Genomic DNA, 23,670 nt, shown 5'->3' with positions numbered 1-23,670 from the left:
CCACTGCACCCACGTGCACAATCAGCTGTTTAGCTCCTCCATGCTTAGCCATAATATTTGGAAGGAGCGACGTTATCTCAGAAACAGTGGCGCTTGGAAAGGAATGTGTGTTTATCTTTTCATGCGTCACGTGACTTATCGCGCCGTCCCCAACTAAAACAATCTTGACCTTGGCTCCTGGCACAGATCCTCCTCGCTGTATTTTGGCCACGTCATCTTTCCTTTTTTCATTTAATTCCATCTCTGAAAGTGGTAAAAATCTGTTGGTGAGCTGTATTTTAGGTGACTTCACGTTATCTTTGTATCGTTTAGGCTTTGCTCCAAGTTTGTTCCAAGAAACAGCCTGGTCTTTCTGGTTTTTAGACAGTTTTGGAAACGACACAGAGTCACTGCGGTTTAGGTTGAAAGTAGCAGTTTTTTCTTGTAAAAAGTGTGCTCTTCTTACCGTCGGTTGACACAGGAATGGTATCGTGAAGAACTTTTTCAGATTCCAAAACAAATATCCGTGTTTTCAGCTCATTAATTTCTTGTTGATATTTCCGACAGCGTTCACAGTCTTTCTCACTTCATGTCGCTGGCGTCAGATATGTTGTTAAAACTGGAAAAATTTTCTTAAAATCCTTGGTTTACTTGAAAAAGTCTAAAGCAAAAATGTTTGGAAGACAAAAACTGATTAAAAAGCAAAATAAATAGGGAAAGCAGCGATAGCAAGCGGAGCGAGCAAAAAAGCGTGTGCACTCTTCGGAAGCAGGTTACACACTCTGAGGTGTGTCTTTAGAGCTTTATACCGCTCTGAGGTGTGTCTTTAGAGCTTTATACACTCTGAGGTGTGTCTTTAGAGATTTATACCACTCTGAGGTGTGTCTTTAGAGCTTTATACCACTCTGAGGTGTGTCTTTAGAGCTTTATACACTCTGAGGTGTGTCTTTAGAGCTTTATACCACTCTGAGGTGTGTCTTTAGAGCTTTATACCACTCTGAGGTGTGTGCTTAGAGCTTTATACCACTCTGAGATGTGTCTTTGGAGCTTTATACCACTCTGAGGTGTGTCTTTAGAACTTTTTTACACTCTGAGGTGTGTCTTTAGAGCTTTATAACACTCTGAGGTGTGTCTTTAGAGCTTTATACCACTCTGAGGTGTGTGCTTAGAGCTTTATACACTCTGAGGTGTGTCTTTAGAGCTTTATACCACTCTGAGGTGTGTCTTTAGAGCTTTATACCACTCTGAGGTGTGTCTTTAGAGCTTTATACACTCTGAGGTGTGTCTTTAGAGCTTTATACCACTCTGAGGTGTGTCTTTAGAGCTTTATACCACTCTGAGGTGTGTGCTTAGAGCTTTATACACTCTGAGGTGTGTCTTTAGAGCTTTATAACACTCTGAGGTGTGTCTTTAGAGCTTTATACCACTCTGAGATTTGTCTTTAGAGCTTTATACACTCTGAGGTGTGTCTTTAGAGCTTTATACCACTCTGAGGTGTGTGCTTAGAGCTTTATACACTCTGAGATGTATCTTTGGAGCTTTATACACTCTGAGGTGTGTCTTTAGAGCTTTATAACACTCTGAGGTGTGTCTTTAGAGCTTTATAACACTCTGAGGTGTGTCTTTAGAGCTTTATACCACTCTGAGGTGTGTCTAGAGCTTTATACCACTCTGAGATGTGTCTTTAGAGCTTTATACCGCTCTGAGGTGTGTCTTTAGAGCTTTATACCACTCTAAGGTGTGTCTTTAGAGCTTTATACCGCTCTGAGATGTGTCTTTAGCGCTTTATACCACTCTGAGATGTGTCTTTAGAGCTTTATACCGCTCTGAGGTGTGTCTTTAGAGCTTTATACCACTCTGAGGTGTGTCTTTAGAGCTTTATAACACTCTGAGGTGTGTCTTTAGAGCTTTATAACACTCTGAGGTTTGTCTTTAGAGCTTTATACACTCTGAGGTGTGTCTTTAGAGCTTTATACCACTCTGAGGTGTGTCTTTAGAGCTTTATAACACTCTGAGGTTTGTCTTTAGAGCTTTATACACTATGAGGTGTGTCTTTAGAGCTTTATAACACTCTGAGGTTTGTCTTTAGAGCTTTATACACTCTGAGGTGTGTATTTAGAGCTTTATACCACTCTGAGGTGTGTGCTTAGAGCTTTATACACTCTGAGGTGTGTCTTTAGAGCTTTATACCACTCTGAGGTGTGTCTTTAGAGCTTTATACCGCTCTGAGGTGTGTGCTTAGAGCTTTATACACTCTGAGGCGTGTCTTTAGAGCTTTATAACACTCTGAGGTGTGTCTTTAGAGCTTTATACCACTCTGAGGTGTGTCTTTAGAGCTTTATAACACTCTGAGGTGTGTCTTTAGAGCTTTATAACACTCTGAGATGTGTCTTTAGAGCTTTACACCACTCTGAGGTGTGTGCTTAGAGCTTTATACCACTCTGAGATGTGTGCTTAGAGCTTTATACACTCTGAGGTGTGTCTTTAGAGCTTTATACACTCTGAGGTGTGTCTTTAAAGCTTTATAACACTCTGAGGTGTGTCTTTAGAGCTTTATACCGCTCTGAGATGTGTCTTTAGAGCTTTATAACACTCTGAGGTGTGTCTTTAGAGCTTTATAACACTCTGAGGTGTGTCTTTAGAGCTTTATACACTCTGAGGTGTGTCTTTAGAGCTTTATACCGCTCTGAGATGTGTCTTTAGAGCTTTATAACACTCTGAGGTGTGTCTTTAGAGCTTTATAACACTCTGAGGTGTGTCTTTAGAGCTTTATACACTCTGAGGTGTGTCTTTAGAGCTTTATACCACTCTGAGGTGTGTCTTTAGAGCTTTATACCACTCTGAGGTGAAGCCATCGCTTCTGGAGATTTATTGTATTTTAAAAACTGTTTTCTCAGCTCTAAATTTTTTATGTTCTTCTGACATAACAGACAAATTGAAGGTCCAGAAAGGAATTTATATCGTCTTCTTTTTCATCATCTTCTTTATCATTAAAAAATAAAATAAAAATGATATTGTAAGTTTCCAGGATGTTAGTTTATAGAACGTTGATTCACTCTCATTATATCGTTGTATTTCCTCTGAAGTCTGTTCTCTTCTTGCATTCACGATATTCCCTTTTGGCAGCGGTTTCCTCCAAATATGTCATTTTTCTTGCAGATGTTTTACCGTTTTCTCCGTTTCTTTTTCCCGGAGTCTATGTCTATAATCTGTCCTCTCAAAACTGCTTTGGAAGCGTCCCAAAGGAGACGGAGACATTTCTCAAGAGTCATGTTCCTCCAGATAAGTCTTAATGTTGTTGGACATGAAGCAGCTGCATTGAACCTCCAACTGTGATTTTACATCTTTCCTCCAAATCTACAGAAATGTAGAGCATGATCAATCAGGACTTTTGTGTCTAAATCTGCTTCAGAGATTTTAGATCTGTCTTTATTGAGGTCAAAAAGTAATCTTTTCTGGAATAGATTGTATGTGAGTTAGAAAAATGAGTATACTGACATGTTCTAGGGTTCATCTTCTTCCAGATGTCAATCAATCCTAGAACTTCTTATTTCTTGTTCCTCCAGAGCCTCTTGAGCTCCACACGTCTAATGTAAGATTCCAATCACCACAGATCAGGGTTTCCTCAGAGTGGTTCAGGGTCAGGGTCAGAGGTCAGGGTCAGGGTCAGGGTCAGAGGTCAGGGTCAGAGGTCAGCGTTCCCTCAGAGTGGTTCACAATCAGCTCCATAATCTCTGTATAGAAGGTGATATCGCCCCCTGGTGGAGCAGACACATTTAAATGAGTGAAAACCTTTACATTAACATTCCCTTTAACCAGTTCATATCTGCCTCTTTATCCTTACATTCAACACTGTTCAAAACTCTTCAGTTTGAGACCAACATAGTAACTGTCCTTCTATGTTTATCTCTGTATGATGAATAATAGGATTTTTATAACAGAATGTTGTTAGTTTTCTTTCAGTGTCATTAAAATGGGTCTTTTGTTTCTCTTATTGTCAATGTTTTGTTGGTTTGATGTGGTTCAGTGGCGTTCACATTGAAGGATGCGACTTGTAACACTTCTGATGCCAGAAGATCTTTACCATTGAAAACTCTATTTTTAATCTCTAGTCAAAAACAACAAACACACAAGAACCATAAGAACTCAGGGCAACTGAAAAGGTAAAAAACCAAACAAAAGGGTTCATGCTGGAAACAGGCATCAAAAACAAAACCCGATCAAAAAAGATCATAAAAGGGAGAGAAGTCCAATCCTAATGAAGGACCCAAAAACTCCCCATTCGCTCCTGACACCAATCCTCAGAAGGAACTGGATAAGATCTCTGACTCACCTCGCCCCCTGCTGGACTCTGTATATACTTTCAATCTCCCACATTTGACACATCGATGAGTCGATGTATTTAGTCACACAGTTTATGTACAAAAACAGACGCCAACATGGAGCATAAAGACTGATGTTAATAACAAAACAAATCTGGTAATAAGTCTCTTCAAATTAACAGAAATGTATTACTATGTACCCACAACCCGAACTCACATGCACCACGCTGGTGGCTCCATCCTTTGTACTGTTCGGTCCTCTGTGTTTAGCATCTTCCTTAGGAGCACCTCTACTTCTCCTGGTGTTCTGAGGAGCACCTCTGCTTCTCCAGGTGTTCTGAGGAGCACCTCTGCTTCTCGCGGTGTTCTGAGGAGCACCTCTGCTTCTCCCGGTGTTCTGAGGAGCACCTCTGCTTCTCCTGGTGTTCTGAGGAGCACCTCTGCTTCTCCCGGTGTTCTGAGGAGCACCTCTGCTTCTCCCGGTGTTCTGAGAAGCACCTCTGCTTCTCCCGGTGTTCTGAGGAGCACCTCTGTTTCTCCCGGTGTTCTGAGGAGCACCTCTGCTTCTCCCGGTGTTCTGAGGAGCACCTCTGCTTCTCCCGGTGTTCTGAGGAGCACCTCTGCTTCTCCCGGTGTTCTGAGGAGCACCTCTGCTTCTCCCGGTGTTCTGAGGAGCACCTCTGCTTCTCCCGGTGTTCTGAGGAGCACCTCTGCTTCTCCTGGTGTTCTGAGGAGCACCTCTGCTTCTCCCGGTGTTCTGAGGAGCACCTCGCTCCTCCTGGTGTTCTGAGCACATGTTTTTTATCTTCAGAAGTCATAGAAGAGTTGCGGGGAAAGAGAACTCATCTCTCAGTTTTCTCCTCCTGAGCTCTTCACAGATGTAGTGGAACTTTTGTCGTTGTTGATGAACCTCGTATGAAATATCTGGAGCACAGAAGACACGCTTGCCTTTGTATTGGAGGTCTCCTTTAACCCTGGAGGTCTCCTTTAACCCTGGAGGTCTCCTTTAACCCCGGAGGTCTCCTTTAACCCCGGAGGTCTCCTTTAACCCTGGAGGTCTCCTTTAACCCTGGAGGTCTCCTTTAACCCTGGAGTTCTCCTTTAACCCTGGAGGTCTTCTTTAACACTGGAGTTCTCCTTTAACCCTGGAGGTCTCCTCTAACCCCGGAGGTCTCCTTTAACCCTGGAGGTCTCCTTTAACCTTGGAGTTCTCCTTTAACCCTGGAGGTCTCCTTTAACCCCGGAGGTCTCCTTTAACCCCGGAGGTCTCCTTTAACCCTGGAGGTCTCCTTTAACACTGGAGGTCTCCTTTAACACTGGAGGTCTCCTTTAACCCTGGAGTTCTCCTTTATCCCTGGAGTTCTCCTTTAACCCTGGAGGTCTCCTTTAACCCTGGAGGTCTCCTTTAACCCTGGAGGTCTCCTTTAACCCTGGAGTTCTTCTTTAACCCTGGAGTTCTCCTTTATCCCTGGAGTTCTCCTTTATCCCTGGAGTTCTCCTTTAACTCTGGAGGTCTCCTTCAACCCTGGAGTTCTTCTTTAACCCTGGAGTTCTCCTTTAACCCTGGAGTTCTTCTTTAACCCTGGAGTTCTCCTTTATCCCTGGAGGTCTCCTTTAACCCTTGCAGCCTTCAAGACACGTTCCTTCACACGATCGTTAATAAAACTCATTTTCAGGCCTCGTGGTTTATCAGCTGCTGGTCTTGGTTGCCCAGGCGATGTGCTCTTTCTATTGTGAAGGGACTTCAACTCCTGAGCCATCAAGGAGCTTTGGGAGGATCTTCTCCAAAAATCATCCTGTTTCTTCTCCTTCTTCTCCTTCTTCTTCTTCTACGCCCACAAGCCTCAGGTCAGGACGACGTGATCTGGACTCCAAATCCAGGATCTTATTTTCATGTTGTTGTTCTCTGACTCCAGCGTGGTCACTCTGGCCCACAGCGCCTCCATCTTGCCCACAGCGCCTCCATCTGGCCCACAGCGCCTCCATCTGGGCCTCAGCGCCTCCATCTTGCCCACAGCGCCTCCATCTGGCCCACAGCGCCTCCATCTTGCCCACAGCGCCTCCATCTGGACCACAGCGCCTCCATCTGGCCCACAGCGCCTCCATCTGGCCCACAGCGCCTCCATCTTGCCCACAGCGCCTCCATCTTGCCCACAGCGCCTCCATCTGGCCCACAGCGCCTCCATCTGGCCCACAGCGCCTCCATCTGGCCCACAGCGCCTCCATCTGGCCCACAGCGCCTCCATCTTGCCCACAGCGCCTCCATCTTGCCCACAGCGCCTCCATCTGGCCCACAGCGCCTTCATCTGGCCCACAGCGCCTCCATCTTGCCCACAGTGCCTCCATCTTGCCCACAGCGCTTCCATCTGGGCCACAGCGCCTCCATCTGGCCCACAGCGCCTCCATCTTGCCCACAGCGCCTCCATCTGGCCCACAGCGCCTCCATCTGGGCCTCAGCGCCTCCATCTTGCCCACAGCACCTCCATCTGGCCCACAGCGCCTCCATCTGGGCCTCAGCGCCTCCATCTTGCCCACAGCGCCTCCATCTTGCCCACAGCGCCTCCATCTGGCCCACAGCTCCTCCATCTGGCCCACAGCGCCTCCATCTGGCCCACAGCGCCTCCATCTGGCCCACAGCGCCTCCATCTTGCCCACAGCGCCTCCATCTTGCCCACAGCGCCTCCATCTGGCCCACAGCGCCTTCATCTGGCCCACAGCGCCTCCATCTTGCCCACAGTGCCTCCATCTTGCCCACAGCGCTTCCATCTGGGCCACAGCGCCTCCATCTGGCCCACAGCGCCTCCATCTTGCCCACAGCGCCTCCATCTGGCCCACAGCGCCTCCATCTGGGCCTCAGCGCCTCCATCTTGCCCACAGCACCTCCATCTGGCCCACAGCGCCTCCATCTGGCCCACAGCGCCTCCATCTGGCCCACAGCGCCTCCATCTGGCCCACAGCGCCTCCATCTTGCCCACAGCGCCTCCATCTTGCCCACAGCGCCTCCATCTGGCCCACAGCGCCTTCATCTGGCCCACAGCGCCTCCATCTTGCCCACAGTGCCTCCATCTTGCCCACAGCGCTTCCATCTGGGCCACAGCGCCTCCATCTGGCCCACAGCGCCTCCATCTTGCCCACAGCGCCTCCATCTGGCCCACAGCGCCTCCATCTGGGCCTCAGCGCCTCCATCTTGCCCACAGCACCTCCATCTGGCCCACAGCGCCTCCATCTGGGCCTCAGCGCCTCCATCTTGCCCACAGCACCTCCATCTTGCCCACAGCGCCTCCATCTTGCCCACAGCGCCTCCATCTGGGCCACAGCGCCTCCATCTGGCCCACAGCGCCTCCATCTGGCCCACAGCGCCTCCATCTTGCCCACAGCGCCTCCATTTTGCCCACAGCGCCTCCATCTGGCCCACAGCGCCTCCATCTGGCCCACAGCGCCTCCATCTTGCCCACAGCGCCTCCATCTGGGCCACAGCGCCTCCATCTGGCCCACAGCGCCTCCATCTTGCCCACAGCGCCTTCATCTGGGCCACAGCGCCTCCATCTGGCCCACAGCGCCTCCATCTGGGCCTCAGCGCCTCCATCTGGCCCACAGCGCCTCCATCTTGCCCACAGCGCCTCCATCTGGCCCACAGCGCCTTCATCTGGCCCACAGCGCCTCCATCTTGCCCACAGCGCTTCCATCTGGGCCACAGCGCCTCCATCTGGCCCACAGCGCTTCCATCTGGGCCACAGCGCCTCCATCTGGCCCACAGCGCCTCCATCTTGCCCACAGCGCCTCCATCTGGCTCACCCTCAGCTGATGGTGTCCCCCCTTTCTGACAGTGCCCCCCCCGATCCTCACGAGGACTCATACAGTTAAGTCAGTTTCAAATATGCATCTAAATATGAGATTAAATCTCTTCCATGTCATTTATCTTTAAAAAAAAAGTTTCAAGATAACAACTCCCCTGCTTTTGTCCACGTGGTTCAGTCCGTCTGCTGCTTTTGTCCACGTGGTTCAGTCCGTCTGCTGCTTTTGTCCACGTGGTTCAGTCCGTCTGCTGCTCTTGTCCACGTGGTTCAGTCCGTCTGCTGCTTTTGTCCACGTGGTTCAGTCCGTCTGCTGCTCTTGTCCACGTGGTTCAGTCCGTCTGCTGCTCTTGTCCACGTGGTTCAGTCCGTCTGCTGCTTTTGTCCACGTGGTTCAGTCCGTCTGCTGCTTTTGTCCACGTGGTTCAGTCCGTCTGCTGCTTTTGTCCACGTGGTACAGTCCGTCTGCTGCTTTTGTCCACGTGGTTCAGTCCGTCTGCTGCTTTTGTCCACGTGGTTCAGTCCGTCTGCTGCTTTTGTCCACGTGGTTCAGTCCGTCTGCTGCTTTTGTCCACGTGGTTCAGTCCGTCTGCTGCTCTTGTCCACGTGGTTCAGTCCGTCTGCTGCTTTTGTCCACGTGGTTCAGTCCGTCTGCTGCTTTTGTCCACGTGGTTCAGTCCGTCTGCTGCTTTTGTCCACGTGGTTCAGTCCGTCTGCTGCTTTTGTCCATGTGGTTCAGTCCGTCTGCTGCTTTTGTCCACGTGGTTCAGTCCGTCTGCTGCTTTTGTCCACGTGGTTCAGTCCGTCTGCTGCTCTTGTCCACGTGGTTCAGTCCGTCTGCTGCTCTTGTCCACGTGGTTCAGTCCGTCTGCTGCTTTTGTCCACGTGGTTCAGTCCGTCTGCTGCTTTTGTCCACGTGGTTCAGTCCGTCTGCTGCTCTTGTCCACGTGGTTCAGTCCGTCTGCTGCTTTTGTCCACGTGGTTCAGTCCGTCTGCTGCTCTTGTCCACGTGGTTCAGTCCGTCTGCTGCTCTTGTCCACGTGGTTCAGTCCGTCTGCTGCTTTTGTCCACGTGGTTCAGTCCGTCTGCTGCTTTTGTCCACGTGGTTCAGTCCGTCTGCTGCTTTTGTCCACGTGGTACAGTCCGTCTGCTGCTTTTGTCCACGTGGTTCAGTCCGTCTGCTGCTTTTGTCCACGTGGTTCAGTCCGTCTGCTGCTTTTGTCCACGTGGTTCAGTCCGTCTGCTGCTCTTGTCCACGTGGTTCAGTCCGTCTGCTGCTCTTGTCCACGTGGTTCAGTCCGTCTGCTGCTTTTGTCCACGTGGTTCAGTCCGTCTGCTGCTTTTGTCCACGTGGTTCAGTCCGTCTGCTGCTTTTGTCCACGTGGTTCAGTCCGTCTGCTGCTTTTGTCCACGTGGTTCAGTCCGTCTGCTGCTTTTGTCCACGTGGTTCAGTCCGTCTGCTGCTCTTGTCCACGTGGTTCAGTCCGTCTGCTGCTTTTGTCCACGTGGTTCAGTCCGTCTGCTGCTCTTGTCCACGTGGTTCAGTCCGTCTGCTGCTCTTGTCCACGTGGTTCAGTCCGTCTGCTGCTTTTGTCCACGTGGTTCAGTCCGTCTGCTGCTCTTGTCCACGTGGTTCAGTCCGTCTGCTGCTCTTGTCCACGTGGTTCAGTCCGTCTGCTGCTTTTGTCCACGTGGTTCAGTCCGTCTGCTGCTTTTGTCCACGTGGTTCAGTCCGTCTGCTGCTTTTGTCCACGTGGTTCAGTCCGTCTGCGCCGTTCTTTGCTCAAACTGACCCGTCCACTATGGACTCATTCTGACGGCTCTGCGTTTGAAACTGTTTTTACACCAGACGAGATTAAACGGGTCTTTAGCTGTTTATCACCGGCAAAATAAGAGAGAGAGCCCGGCCCAGCCTGGCCCGGCCCAGCCCGACCCGGCCCGGCCCACACTCCAGCCTTAACTTTTTTCAGATCTGCCCCTCTTTAGTGCTTTCTCCTGTAGACCTGCACAACTTTTACTCTCCTCTTTCTCCACAGTTACTTGTCTGAGCGCTTCTTTTTCTCTGGGCTTGGTAAGGTTTAGAATCAAACTGAAAAAACAGGCACACAGGCGATCAGGACCACTGGGATGTCACTCAGCCTTGTTCTGCTGGTGTCAAGCTAAAAAGGCTTTTATTTGATGTTAATCGGCCTCATATTCTCAGAGAAACATGCAAAAGAATGAATAGAAGAGCAAACTGAGGCCAGCGTGGCGACACGTGTGTGCAGGGCTGCAGCGATCCATCATTTTAGTCATCGGGTAATCGGTCCATTCTTTTCTTCGATTAATCGAGTAATCGCTTACATTTTTTGTGCATTAGTAACAATTTAAAAAGCATATTAAATCACTTTTTATCAAACGTTATAGTTTATAGTATTAAACAAATAACAAATAATGAGTTTCTGCTTAAAATAACATTTTATTCTGAAGTTTGTCCCCAAACAGCAACATTTCACTTCAGTCCAAACTCTTCTGTTTGTACATCGCGGTCCATGGAACAGAGAGAGCGGCATATTTGAAACAAGTAAGACTGGGAAGCAGAGTTTGTTGTGTAAAAGAAGACAGAACACGCAAGTCTAAAACAGAAAGTCTGCTATGACAGAGCAAAGACTCTTTGAGTTACAGCTCAAATCCTCGTGCTCATTCACACTAATCACACTGGTGAGTTTAAAACACGCCGCTCTCTCCGGCGGAGCTTTAGCTCCTGCAGCACAAAGCTCTGTGTGAAGTGTCACAAGTCGTTCCATGTGCGCCGCAGATTCATGCGGTTTTAATTCAATATATATAAATTAAACAAATCATCCAGGCAATAAAACAATAATCTTTTTTGTAATCAAATTACTCTATTTACTCGAGTAACCGTTGCAGCCCCACGTGGAAGCGCCACGAAGTCAAGACAAAGGTTATACATTTACCTCCAACATAAAACATAAGTTTAACAGTCCTGAGTGTGTCCCGGAGTCTCTCCACAGGAAGGAGACAAAAGAGGTGAAGATGTGAAGGGCCAGGGGCTGTGCAGCCAAACTCAGGTCCTGGGGGTAACGGGGTGATGGGGGAATGGGGGGATGGGGTGATGGGTTGATGGGGTGATGGGGTGATGGGGGAATGGGGGGATGGGGTGATGGGGGGATGGAGGGATGGGGGATTGGGGTGATGGGGGGATGAGGTGATGGGGTGATGGGGTGATGGGGTGATGGGGGGATGGGTTGATGGGGGGATGGGGTGATGGGGTGATGGGGGGATGGGGTGATGGGGTGATGGGTTGATGGGGGGATGGGGTGATGGGGTGATGGGGGGATGGGGGATGGGGTGATGGGGGGATGGGGGATGGGTTGATAGGGGGATGGGGGGATGGGTTGATGGGGGGATGGGGTGATGGGTTGATGGGGGGATGGGGGATTGGGGTGATGGGGGGATGGGGTGATGGGTTGATAGGGGGATGGGGTGATGGGGGGATGGGGTGATGGGGGGATGGGTTGATAGGGGGATGGGGTGATGGGGGGATGGGGTGATTGGGGATGGGTTGATGGGGGGATGGGGTGATGGGGGGAAGGGGGGATGGGGGATTGGGGGGATGGGGTGATGGGGGGATGGGGTGATGGGGGGATGGGTTGATAGGGGGATGGGGTGATGGGGGATGGGGTGATGGGTTGATGGGGGGATGGGTTGATAGGGGGCTGGGGTGATGGGGGATGGGGTGATGGGGAGATGGGTTGATAGGGGGATGGGGTGATGGGTTGATGGGGGGATGGGGGGATGGGTTGATGGGGGGATGGGGGGATGGGGTGATGGGGGGATGGGTTAATAGGGGGGTGGGGTGATGGGGGATGGGGTGATGGGGGGATGGGGTGATGGGGGGATGGGGGGATGGGTTGATAGGGGGATGGGGGGATGGGGGGATGGGGTGATGGGGGGATGGGTTGATGGGGGGATGGGTTGATAGGGGGCTGGGGTGATGGGGGGATGGGGTGATGGGGAGATGGGTTGATAGGGGGATGGGGTGATGGGGGGATGGGGGGATGGGTGGATGGGTTGATGGGGGGATGGGTTGATGGGGTGATGGGGGGATGGGTTGATGGGGGGATGGGGTGATGGGTTGATGGGGGGATGGGGTGATGGGTTGATGGGGGATGGGGTGATGGGGGATGGGGGGATGGGGTGATGGGTTGATGGGGGATGGGGTGATGGGGGTATGGGTTGATGGGGGATGGGGTGATGGGGGGATGGGGTGACAGGGGGACGGGGTGACGGGGGGACGGGGTGACGGGGGGACGGGGTGATGGGGGGACGGGGGGATGGGGTGATGGGTTGATGGGGGGATGGGGGGATGGGTTGATGGGGGGATGGGGTGACAGGGGGACGGGGTGACGGGGTGACGGGGGGACGGGGTGACGGGGGGACGGGGGGATGGGGTGATGTGGGGACGGGGGGACGGGGGGATGGGGTGATGGGTTGATGGGGGGATGGGGGGATTTTATTTAACTAAAAATAAAATCACATCATGCAGCCAAGTGAACGGGCAGTGACCTGCTCAAATTCACCAGAATGCAGGAAATCACTTATGATTTCTTCAAAGTTTCCCAGACCCCCCAGAGCCCCCTTAGGTGCCTCTGCCTAAAACAAATCACTTGAACCCTGAACCTGGTCCTTGGTGACGTGAAGGTGGGAAGCACTATATAAATACTCTGTAGCAATAATTCATAAGTGTGTATTATATACAAATATAAATGTTCAGAATAAAGCTCTAAAATGTTCAACCTTTGTTCCAGTTAAAGGAGCTCACAGAGGCTCTAGTGTGGGACATGTTTGTTACTCTCCACAGAGGCTCTAGTGTGGGACAGTGAGAAAAGTGAGATGAAATAAGCAGATTCTGCCTGAATAAGGAAAATCATGGATGAATCTGCCTTTTCAACATTTTCATTAAAAAAACTCTGGAGGACATTTGTGTCCTTGTTTTTTCTGCATTCATTATTTGTTAACAATATTTTATCAGTTTTATTTTGGTCTGGATCTAGATCCAAACTAGTGTGCTAATAAAATAAAGTATTGTTTTCCCTTGTATATATATTGAATTTGAAATGCTACCATTTATTATAAGTCTTGGGGAAAGTGCCACATCACACACACACACACACACACACACAGGTGGGTGAAGTGTGCAGTAGTGGCCCCCATTTTTGATTTGGGCGTTACAAAAATACATTGAGTTGAATAGAAACGATTACACTGAAGCAAGTTCTAGTATTTTTTGTTTGTGTTTGATAATAGACTTTAAAGCAGCTCTGCTTGTGTACAAGTCTCTCCATGGCCTAGCACCAAAGTACATCTCAGACATGTTAGTTAGGACTCTGAGGACCTCAGGGACCGGCCTCCTGCTGGTGCCAGAGTCAGGACTAAACATGGACCGGCCTCCTGCTGGTGCCAGAGTCAGGACTAAACATGGACCAGCCTCCTGCTGGTGCCAGAGTCAGGACTAAACATGGACCGGCCTCCTGCTGGTGCCAGAGTCAGGACTAAACATGGACCGGCCTCCTGCTGGTGCCAGAGTCAGGACTAAACATAGACCGGCCTCCTGCTGGTGCCAGAGTCAGGACTAAACATGGAGCGGCCTCCTGCTGGTGCCAGAGTCAGGACTAAACATGGACCGGCCTCCTGCTGGTGCCAGAGTTAGGACTAAACATGGACCGGCCTCCTGCTGGTGCCAGAGTCAGGACTAAAATCTGGAACATACCTGAAGATGTGAGACCGGTTCTGCTCTGACAATGTTCAAATCTAAGATAAAAACAGTTTTATTTAGCTGTGTTTATTCTTTGCTCTTTTCTCTTTTATGTCTTAAACTGTTGTGACTTGTGTCATGTCTTTGTGATTTTACTTAAACCCTTTGACGGCCTGATAATTAATAGCTCCTTTAAACTTCTTTAAATTAAAACCCTTCATTAGAGAAATTCTTTCCAATTCTAAAACTTCTATTTCGACACAATTGAACATGTAAATAATCCCGCTGGACACAACAGTGCAGCCTCAGAGCAGGAGCCAGGGGACAGGGTCAGAACACACGCTGGTCAGATGTCAGTCGGCACTAAGGCCACTGCAAAGTCCAGAAGAGCCTGGGACCGACCCACTGGTCAAGAGCCAGTTTTAACACTAAAAGCTTTGGTCGAGTTTTTTCTGGGACAATTAGTTTAGTGAAAGCAAAATCTAGGGCGGGCCAGACGAGTCGTCATTAAAGATACAAAAGCATCACTCATAAGATGAAGGCGTCGACCAGAGAGTCATGGTAAAAGATACATACGCTCAGCACAGACGTGTGCAGAGACAGATAGTGCGCTGACGTCTAGGGACGGTCAAACATGGGAAAGAATCAAGCTAAAAGCGATGTGCCCGTCCCGGAGACGCCTGTCACCATGGCAACGTCAAATAAACATGGGAGAGAGTGTCTGCCAGTGTGGGCCAGTGTGGGCCAGTGAGGGCCATTGTGGGCCAGTGAGGGCCAGTGTGGGCCAGTGAGGGCCAGTGAGGGCCAAGATATTTGTTTTTTCCTCTAGCCGATCACTAAGCACGGACTAAGTGTATGATTCAAGAAAACAAAACTGTCAAATTGAATGAATAGAAATGAAGCTTTAGTGATTTCTGTCATGTCTTTTTGATTTTAATGCATTTTTCCTGTTGTGTGAAGCACTTTGAATTGCCTTGTGTACGAATTGTGCTCGACATAAACGTGTCTTGCCTTGTGTTGCCCTGTGAAGTGTCGAGTGTAACAGTTGTGATGGTGTTGTGTGTTGCAGCGGTGCAGCGTGGCCGGACCTCCAGTTCCCAGAGCAGCCCGGGACAGTACCTCTCCAATGGCTCGGACGCTTACAGCGCTCAGCCCTACCTGTCGGGCTTCATCTCGCTGCTGCTGCGCGCCGAGCCGTACCCCACGTCCCGATACGGGGCGCAGTGCATGCAAGGAAACAACCTGATGGGCATTGAAAACATCTGTGAGCTGGCGGCGCGCCTGCTCTTCTCTGCCGTGGAGTGGGCCAAGAATATCCCCTTCTTCCCCGACCTGCAGCTCATGGACCAGGTCAGCGCGTGCACCATACGACCCTGGGATCCTGGGATATTACACTCAAGAAAATTATTAATAACAATAATTACAAATATTCAGGGGTTTGAAGATGTGCAAACCCTTTAATATTTATGACAGAATTTGAATTGACTAAAGATGCACAATGTAACTTTTCATCTACTTGTCGGCACAGAGCTGTTAGTGTTTTGCCTTGAAAGTTCCACAATATGGCATTCAATTTGCTGTATTTATCTATTATTTATCAATTTACTGTGTATCTCCATGGAGACAAGGAGATGGCAGAGTGCCACCACAAAAGTGCAGGGGTCCTCAATGTTTGGAGGCCAGGGACCAGGAGCCCCTCGTTCTCCACAATCACATCTGATTACTTTTACAGTAACATTTGATTTACAAGCAAAAATGAGTCATGAGATTATAGTTAATAGACCTAATAACCATACATCACTTTTTCAGTCAAATATGTCTTTTATCTGTAAAATCTGCTATAAAATGATATAAACATATGAATAGAAAAAAGCCATGCTTTAGTCGGCCGGTTCTTCTGCCATCAAGATCACAAACAGAGCAGGTCCCACAGAAACATGATCGTTCTGGGCTCTAACAATTCTTATAATAATGAACATTTGAATATCATTGTTCATAACTTTGGTGACGAAAAACCTGCAAAATAATACATTTGTCTTTTAATTATTGTTGTACGGACACACTTGGCATCCTGAGGGTCTGTTAGGAACGTCTGGCGTGAGCAAGACGTTCCTAACAGAACGTCTGGCGTGAGCAAGGTCTTCAACTCACACCTCCGGCTCCTCCCAGATCCCGGGGGAGTCAGACTGGACCATGTTCTCCGCCTCCATCGTCCTCCGGCTGCTCGGAGCTGTGGTCACAAGGTCTCCGGTGCCTGTCGTGGCGGCAACACCTGAACCCGGTGGTGGACACCAGAAGTAAGGGATGTCGTCAGGCTGAAGATGGAGGCCTATCAGGCCACTCTGGCTTGTAGGTCTCCTGAGGTCATTGACAGGTATCGGCAGGTCAGGCGGGCCGCAGCTCGTGCTGTCACAGAGATAAAAAGGCGGGTTAGGGTCAGGGGAGGCCATGGGGGACGACTTTATGTCATTCCAACGAAATTCTTTCAAACAGAATAGTTTGAGGACCTCCTTAATCCCATTGTCACATCTTCTGCAGAGGAAGCAGAGACAGGACTCAGAGGCTGGCTCGTCCATCACCCAAGCTGAAGTCACTGACATTGTTGGCTCCTCAGTGGCTCCTCAATGGCTCCAGGTGTGGATGAGATCTGCCCTGAGGACCTAAGTCTCTGGATGTTGTAGGACTGTCTTGGCTGACACGTCTCTGCAACATCGCGTGGCGGTCGGGGACAGTGCCTCTGGACTGGCAGACCGGGGTGGTGGTCCCTCTGTTTAAGAAGGGAGACCAGAGAGTGTGTTCCAACTATGCCTCCCTGGGGAGGGGTTCCTGGCATGTCCTACCAGGAACAGGTCCTGGGGAAAACCCAGGACACGATGGAGAGACTAGGTCTCTCAGCTGGTCTGGGACCTCCTCACGATTTCTGTTCATATTGAGCTGCTGTGTCTGGCCTTAAACTGAAAATGCATTGTGTCCCTCTAGGTGGCGCTGCTGCGGATGTCCTGGAGCGAGCTGTTTGTTCTGAATGCTGCTCAGTGCTCCATGCCTCTCCACGTGGCTCCTCTCCTGGCTGCGGCCGGCCTGCACGCCTCCCCCATGTCGGCCGAGCGTGTGGTGGCCTTCATGGACCACATCCGAGTGTTCCAGGAGCAGGTGGAGAAGCTGAAGGCTCTGCAGGTGGACACGGCCGAGTTCTCCTGCCTCAAGTCCATCGTGCTCTTCACCTCAGGTCAGGACCAGCAGTACGTCCACATGAACACGCCCACGTCAACACGCCCCGCGTCAACACGCCCCCCGTCAACACGCCCGCGTCAACACGCCCCGCGTCAACACGCCCCGTGTCAACACGCCCCCCGTCAACACGCCCCGCGTCAACACGCCCCGCGTCAACACGCCCCCCGTCAACACGCCCCGCGTCAACACGCCCACGTCAACACGCCCCGCGTCAACACGCCCGCGTCAACACGCCCCGCGTCAACACGCCCACGTCAACACGCCCCGCGTCAACACGCCCCCCGTCAACACGCCCCCCGTCAACACGCCCCGCGTCAACACGCCCACGTCAACACGCCCCGCGTCAACACGCCCGCGTCAACACGCCCCGCGTCAACACGCCCACGTCAACACGCCCCGCGTCAACACGCCCCCCGTCAACACGCCCCGCGTCAACACGCCCCGCGTCAACACGCCCCGTGTCAACACGCCCCCCGTCAACACGCCCCCCGTCAACACGCCCCGCGTCAACACGCCCGCGTCAACACGCCCCGCGTCAACACGCCCCGTGTCAACACGCCCCGCGTCAACACGCCCACGTCAACACGCCCCGCGTCAACACGCCCCGCGTCAACACGCCCCGCGTCAACACGCCCCGCGTCAACACGCCCCGCGTCAACACGCCCCGCGTCAACACGCCCACGTCAACACGCCCACGTCAACACGCCCCGCGTCAACACGCCCCCCGTCAATACGCCCCGCGTCAACACGCCCCGCGTCAACACGCCCCGTGTCAACACGCCCCCCGTCAACACGCCCCCCGTCAACACGCCCCGCGTCAACACGCCCGCGTCAACACGCCCCGCGTCAACACGCCCCGTGTCAACACGCCCCGCGTCAACACGCCCACGTCAACACGCCCCGCGTCAACACGCCCGGCGTCAACACGCCCCGCGTCAACACGCCCCGCGTCAACACGCCCCGTGTCAACACGCCCCGCGTCAACACGCCCACGTCAACACGCCCACGTCAACACGCCCACGTCAACACGCCCCGTGTCAACACGCCCCCCGTCAACACGCCCCGCGTCAACACGCCCACGTCAACACGCCCCGCGTCAACACGCCCACCTCAACACGCCCCGCGTCAAACACGCCCCGCGTCAACACGCCCACGTTAACACGCCCCCCGTCAACACGCCCCACGTTAACACGCCCCCGTCAACACGCCCCACGTTAACACGCCCCCGTCAACACGCCCCACGTTAACACGCCCCCGTCAACACGCCCCACGTTAACACGCCCCCGTCAACACGCCCCGCGTCAACACGCCCCGGTCAACACACTCACATTAGAATCCTAACAACACACTGATTTAAACACACTCACGTCAATGAGCCACTCTCTCCCTCTCTCTCTCTCTCCATTGCCTCGTCTTCTCTCTCTGCTCTGCTTAAATCTTCTTGTTTTAAGGAGTGTTTACCGTAAACAAAGGCGTGCCGGCTCAAACACTGTAAGCTAGGAGGATTAGCGTTGGCTTTTTCTGTCCGAGAGCACATCCCTCTAACATGAGCCAGGTGCAGCACAGCGCTAACAGATTTACACGGGTCAGTTGGGACACTGCTAGCACTGTAGCTAACAGGCTTGGCCTCAATCAGTACGGATGACCTCTCTACATCTCCACAGAGAGCACACATTAGCAATACTAATCAATATTAAAACTAGTATCTAATACATATATATATATAATTAATTAAAAAAAAACTCTTTCTCACCCTCCGGGGGTGGTCTCTATTTCTCCCCCTTCCAGCTCTTGTCCTCTCCCAGAGGCCCCTGGGAGCTTAAGGGTTCTTCAGTATCTTTGCTGTTCCTGCACTTTTCTGGACCGAGTTGTCTGATGTTTTTCCTGGATTTGCTCAAGCCATTCCCCCAGTTTGGGGGTCACTGCCCCAAGTGCTCCGGTCACTACAGCACCACTGATACCTTCACGCTCCAGACCTTTTTTCAGCTCCTCTCTGAGGCCTTGGTATTTCTTTAGTTTCTCATGTTCCTTATTCCGGATGTTTCCATCCCATGCACTGCAATGTCCACCACCACGGCTTTCCTCTGACCCTTGAGACCACCACTATGACCGGTTGGTTCCATTACCATTCTGTCTGTCTGTATCTGGAGGTCCCAGAGGACCTTGGTTCCATCGTTCTCCACCACCTTTGACAGTGTTTCCCACTTTGTCCTTGGGGTCTCCAGCTCGTACTCTGCACAGATGTTTCTGTAACTATGTCAGCTCCTTGTGATGGAGCTCCATGTGTGCTGTCCCTGCAGCATCTTACACCCTGCAGTGCAAGATGTATATATATATATATATATATATATATATACCACCGGCTGATATCACGAAATCCTGCCAATGACTAGAAAGAGTCTGAAGGAGAGAGGCCCTGATCATGGCAGGGTGTAGGTGGTGGAAAGGGGCTGCTGAGACCCACACAACTGCAGGGAGCTGAAGAAGGCCTGGAGCGTGAAGGTATCGGGGTGGAGTCCGTAGTGATCGGAGCACTTGGGGCAGTGACCCCCAAACTGGAGGAATGACCCCCAAACTGGAGGAGTGACCCCCAAACTGGAGGAATGACCCCTAAACTGGAGGAATGACTTGAGCAGATCCAGGAAAAACATCGGACATCTCAGTCCAGAAAAATGCAGGAACAGCAAAGATACTGAAGAATCCTCAAGCTCCCAGGGGCCTCTGGTAGAGAACCCAAGCTTGGGACCACCCGCGGAGGGTGAGGTGAGAGTTTTTTATATATTTATTTATATTTTAATTGGCAAAAGTCCTAAAAATGGCATCCATATCAGAAAAAAACGACTGAAACCCCCAATAGAATCAGAGATTTTAGAGATCAGTGTGTCGCACATGCAGATGGTGATGGCTTAAGCATCAAGTCCAAATGTCAAGATCATTCTCATGGAATCAAATGTGGCACACTCATCGGAAAGACCATAGCAACAGTAATAACAGACAGCCTTCTCTATCAGTCAACATCTATAATTCAAATATGTCGGCGCCCCACACCACCACCAGCCCCCCTTCCAAAGCCAAGGCAGCTGATCCTGACCCCTGCCCCTCAGCCCTACAGACCCTGAATTATGTATGGGGCGGTGGAGGAGGACCAGAGTTTAACACCGCTAGTTTTGACCTCCATAACCTCTGGACCCAGAGCGCCCGGGGCAAGTGTGCCAACTCACTCTTAAATACACAGGGCCACAGTGGTTCAAGTTTAAGTCCACCAACCTAATGCCCAGGATCTATGCTGTCCTTGTGCCCTGGGGCAAAACACTTCACCTCCTTTGTCTGTGTGAGACTGTGGTGTGTGAGTGTTCTCAAGTCTCTGTTGGTCATGCAAAAGAGTAGTGAAAGAGCCTGTTTTCCTGACCTCATGCCCCTGTCTGTCCTGTTTGTGCCCCTGTCTGTCCTGTGTGTGCCCCTGTCTGTCCTGTGTGTGCCCCTGTCTGTCCTGTGTGCAGATGCCATGGGGCTGTCGGACGTGGCTCACGTGGAGAGCATCCAGGAGAAGTCCCAGTGTGCTCTGGAGGAGTATGTGAGGAACCAGTATCCCAACCAGCCCAACCGCTTCGGCCGGCTGCTGCTGCGCCTGCCATCTCTGCGCATTGTGTCGTCCCCTGTCATCGAGCAGCTTTTCTTTGTGCGCCTGGTGGGGAAGACCCCCATAGAGACTCTGCTGAGGGACATGCTACTGTCTGGCTCCAGCTATAACTGGCCCTACATGCCCCCGGTGCAGAGGGAGCGGTCCCTGTCCCTACACTACAATGAGAACGGCCCCTGAGAAGGCTCTGTGGCCCCTCATGACTGTCATCCTGCTGTCCACTCACACATTAGGACTCCCTCAGAACATGCCCACATAACCCTCTGGACTTGAAACGGACCCTCTGCAGGGACAGGGGCAGGGGCCGGCCGTGTGACGATGCACTGGGGTCAGAACTGTTGGGCTCCTGGACTGAAGCCTGTTTTGACAAAGCACTGGAGCTCAGCAGGCAGCACAGGACGGAGCTGCTCAGGGGCCGTCTGGACATTTGAGGCTGTGATGTCACTTGAGCCTGGGGGGGCTCAGGGGCCCAGGCTTTGCTCTTTACAGTACAATGGTGGCCCTATAGTCCACTAGTACCACTCAGTCCTACTCGGCTGGCGCCTTTAATAGATCCCCCCCATTGCTTTGGTGATTCTCTGATGTTGTAAGAACTGCTGTTTTTCAAAGACCACAGTGATGTAAGTCTTATGATTGTGTGTGTGTGTGTGTGTGTCCGTATGTGTGTCTGTGTGTGTCTGTGTGTGTGTGTGTGTGTGTATCCACAGCTCAAGTTGGTGAATGACCTCAGACACTTAGATTGTCCATGTGGGTTGAACATGCCTAGAGCAGAGACACCGTCTCACTAAGCGTTTCTTAAGAATGTGCCATAATGTATGAACTGTTGTGACGGGGCGAGAGGCGCTCACCTGTGCCACATGTGACCTGTCTATGAGCTGGGCGGGGCGAGAGGCGCTCACCTGTGTCATGTGACCTGTGTATGAGCTGGGCGGGGCGAGAGGCGCTCACCTGTGTCATGTGACCTGTGTATGAGCTGGGCGGGGCGAGAGGCGCTCACCTGTGTCATGTGACCTGTACATCACAAGCTCCGATCTGTTTAAGGAGCAGGGCTCTGTGCTCCCTATGTCAGTATTATTGTACAGTATTGTGGATTGTTTTATCCCTATGAGGACTTTTATTTTTGTTTGGATTCTACTTTATTTTAAATAAAATTTACTGCTGTTATTCATCTAGTAGTTATTTTATTTGGTAAGCCTGACCCAACATCTGGCTGCCTGGAAAGTCCAGAAATAAACTGTATTTTGTTCTCCAGAGGGATCAGTCTGGTCACTCCCTCAAATCAAACTCAGAACCGAGTCATGACATTTGTTCATTTCAGTGACGCGTGTGAAAAGGAGGAACTCATTCTCCACCAGGACAAAATCAAGGTTCTCTCAGCTCAACAAGATCCACTGCATTTTGTGCTTCTCTCATTGATTCTGCCGAAATCCAAAAGGATTTTAGAGTTTCTTTCCATCCCTTCTGAAGCCCCTTATGGACCGGTCCTTTCCATCCGGGGCCCTTCTGAAGCCCCGTATGGACCGGTCCTTTCCATCCGGGGCCCTTCTGAAGCCCCGTATGGACCGGTCCTTTCCATCCGGGGCCCTTCTGAAGCCCCTTATGGACCGGTCCTTTCCATCCGGGGCCCTTCTGAAGCCCCGTATGGACCGGTCCTTTCCATCCGGGGCCCTTCTGAAGCCCCTTATGGACCGGTCCTTTCCATCCGGGGCCCTTCTGAAGCCCCGTATGGACCGGTCCTTTCCATCCGGGGCCCTTCTGAAGCCCCTTATGGACCGGTCCTTTCCATCCGGGGCCCTTCTGAAGCCCCGTATGGACCGGTCCTTTCCATCCGGGGCCCTTCTGAAGCCCCGTATGGACCGGTCCTTTCCATCCGGGGCCCTTCTGAAGTCCCTTGCGTCTTGTCTCGATGGAACCTAAATACAAAAGCATATACAAATATGAGGAAGTAATAACCTGACCAGCCAGACGGATTCTCGAGATATTTGTTTGACAAACTCTTGAGAATCACTGGTCAGACTCTGCTGTGAGGCTGACCAATCACAGCGCAGCATTGTAGTTTGGGGGGAAGTCAAAAGGACAAACTGAAACATGGCGACGGCGACAGACATACTTTGGCCTATTTGATCAGACTAAAGACTATTTTGTTGATAAAAATGCACATCAAAGCTTTTCTCGTGCCGTGTTCCTCTATTTCGCTCACTTTTCTTCACTTCCTGTCATGTGTTCACTTGACTTGGCTCACTTCCTCTTAGAGTCCACATCGTAGGATCAAAAGCTGAGAATAGAAATGTAAATGCTGGAGTAAAACACAGATACCAACTTTTTAGTATTGACGGTTTGTTGGTTTTAGTTCCAAATGAACTGTTCTTTTAATTGTTATTTCTAGGCAAGGCATTTGGACACAAGGCAATTTAAAGCATGCATTCAAATCACAAAGACAGTTTAAGACCTAAAAGAGAAGAGAGCAGGTAAAATCCTCTCAGTCACAAACACAGCTAAACAAAACTGTTTTTATCTTAGATTTGAACATTGTCAGAGCAGAACCTGTCTCACATCTTCAGGAAGAATGTTCCAGATTTCAGCTGCATAAAACTGAAACACAGATTCTCCATGTTTAGTCCTGACTCTGGCACCAGCAGGAGGCCGGTCCATGTTTACTCCTGACTCTGGCACCAGCAGGAGGCCGGTCCATGTTTAGTCCTGACTCTGGCACCAGCAGGAGGCCGGTCCATGTTTAGTCCTGACTCTGGCACCAGCAGGAGGCCGGTCCATGTTTAGTCCTGACTCTGGCACCAGCAGGAGGCCGCTCCATGTTTAGTCCTGACTCTGGCACCAGCAGGAGGCCGGTCCATGTTTAGTCCTGACTCTGGCACCAGCAGGAGGCCGGTCCATGTTTAGTCCTGACTCTGGCACCAGCAGGAGGCCGGTCCATGTTTAGTCCTGACTCTG

The 23,670-nt window shown here is 51.1% G+C and overlaps 1 protein-coding gene across 1 annotated transcript in view; it reads left to right on the top strand.

Annotated features, from left to right (window-relative positions):
- The window catches only part of nr2f5 (nuclear receptor subfamily 2, group F, member 5), a 32,006-nt gene extending 10,868 nt beyond the window's left edge, over nucleotides 1–21,138 (top strand). The window contains exons 2-4 of the mRNA XM_072459971.1: nucleotides 14,920–15,200; nucleotides 16,830–17,076; nucleotides 20,582–21,138. Of these exons, the coding sequence (XP_072316072.1) occupies nucleotides 14,920–15,200; nucleotides 16,830–17,076; nucleotides 20,582–20,901 (848 nt within the window). The 3' untranslated portion in view covers nucleotides 20,902–21,138. The remainder of the gene's footprint in view (nucleotides 1–14,919; nucleotides 15,201–16,829; nucleotides 17,077–20,581) is intronic.
- Nucleotides 21,139–23,670: the final 2,532 nt, after the last annotated feature.

Source organism: Eucyclogobius newberryi, unplaced genomic scaffold (assembly GCF_026437365.1).
Source record: "Eucyclogobius newberryi isolate DKJ021-1_F unplaced genomic scaffold, fEucNew1.0.hap1 SCAF_3, whole genome shotgun sequence".
NCBI classification, from domain to species: Eukaryota; Metazoa; Chordata; class Actinopteri; order Gobiiformes; family Gobiidae; genus Eucyclogobius; species Eucyclogobius newberryi.
The sequence above is the reverse complement of the archived record's forward strand: the minus strand, read 5'-3'. Positions and strand labels throughout refer to the sequence as shown.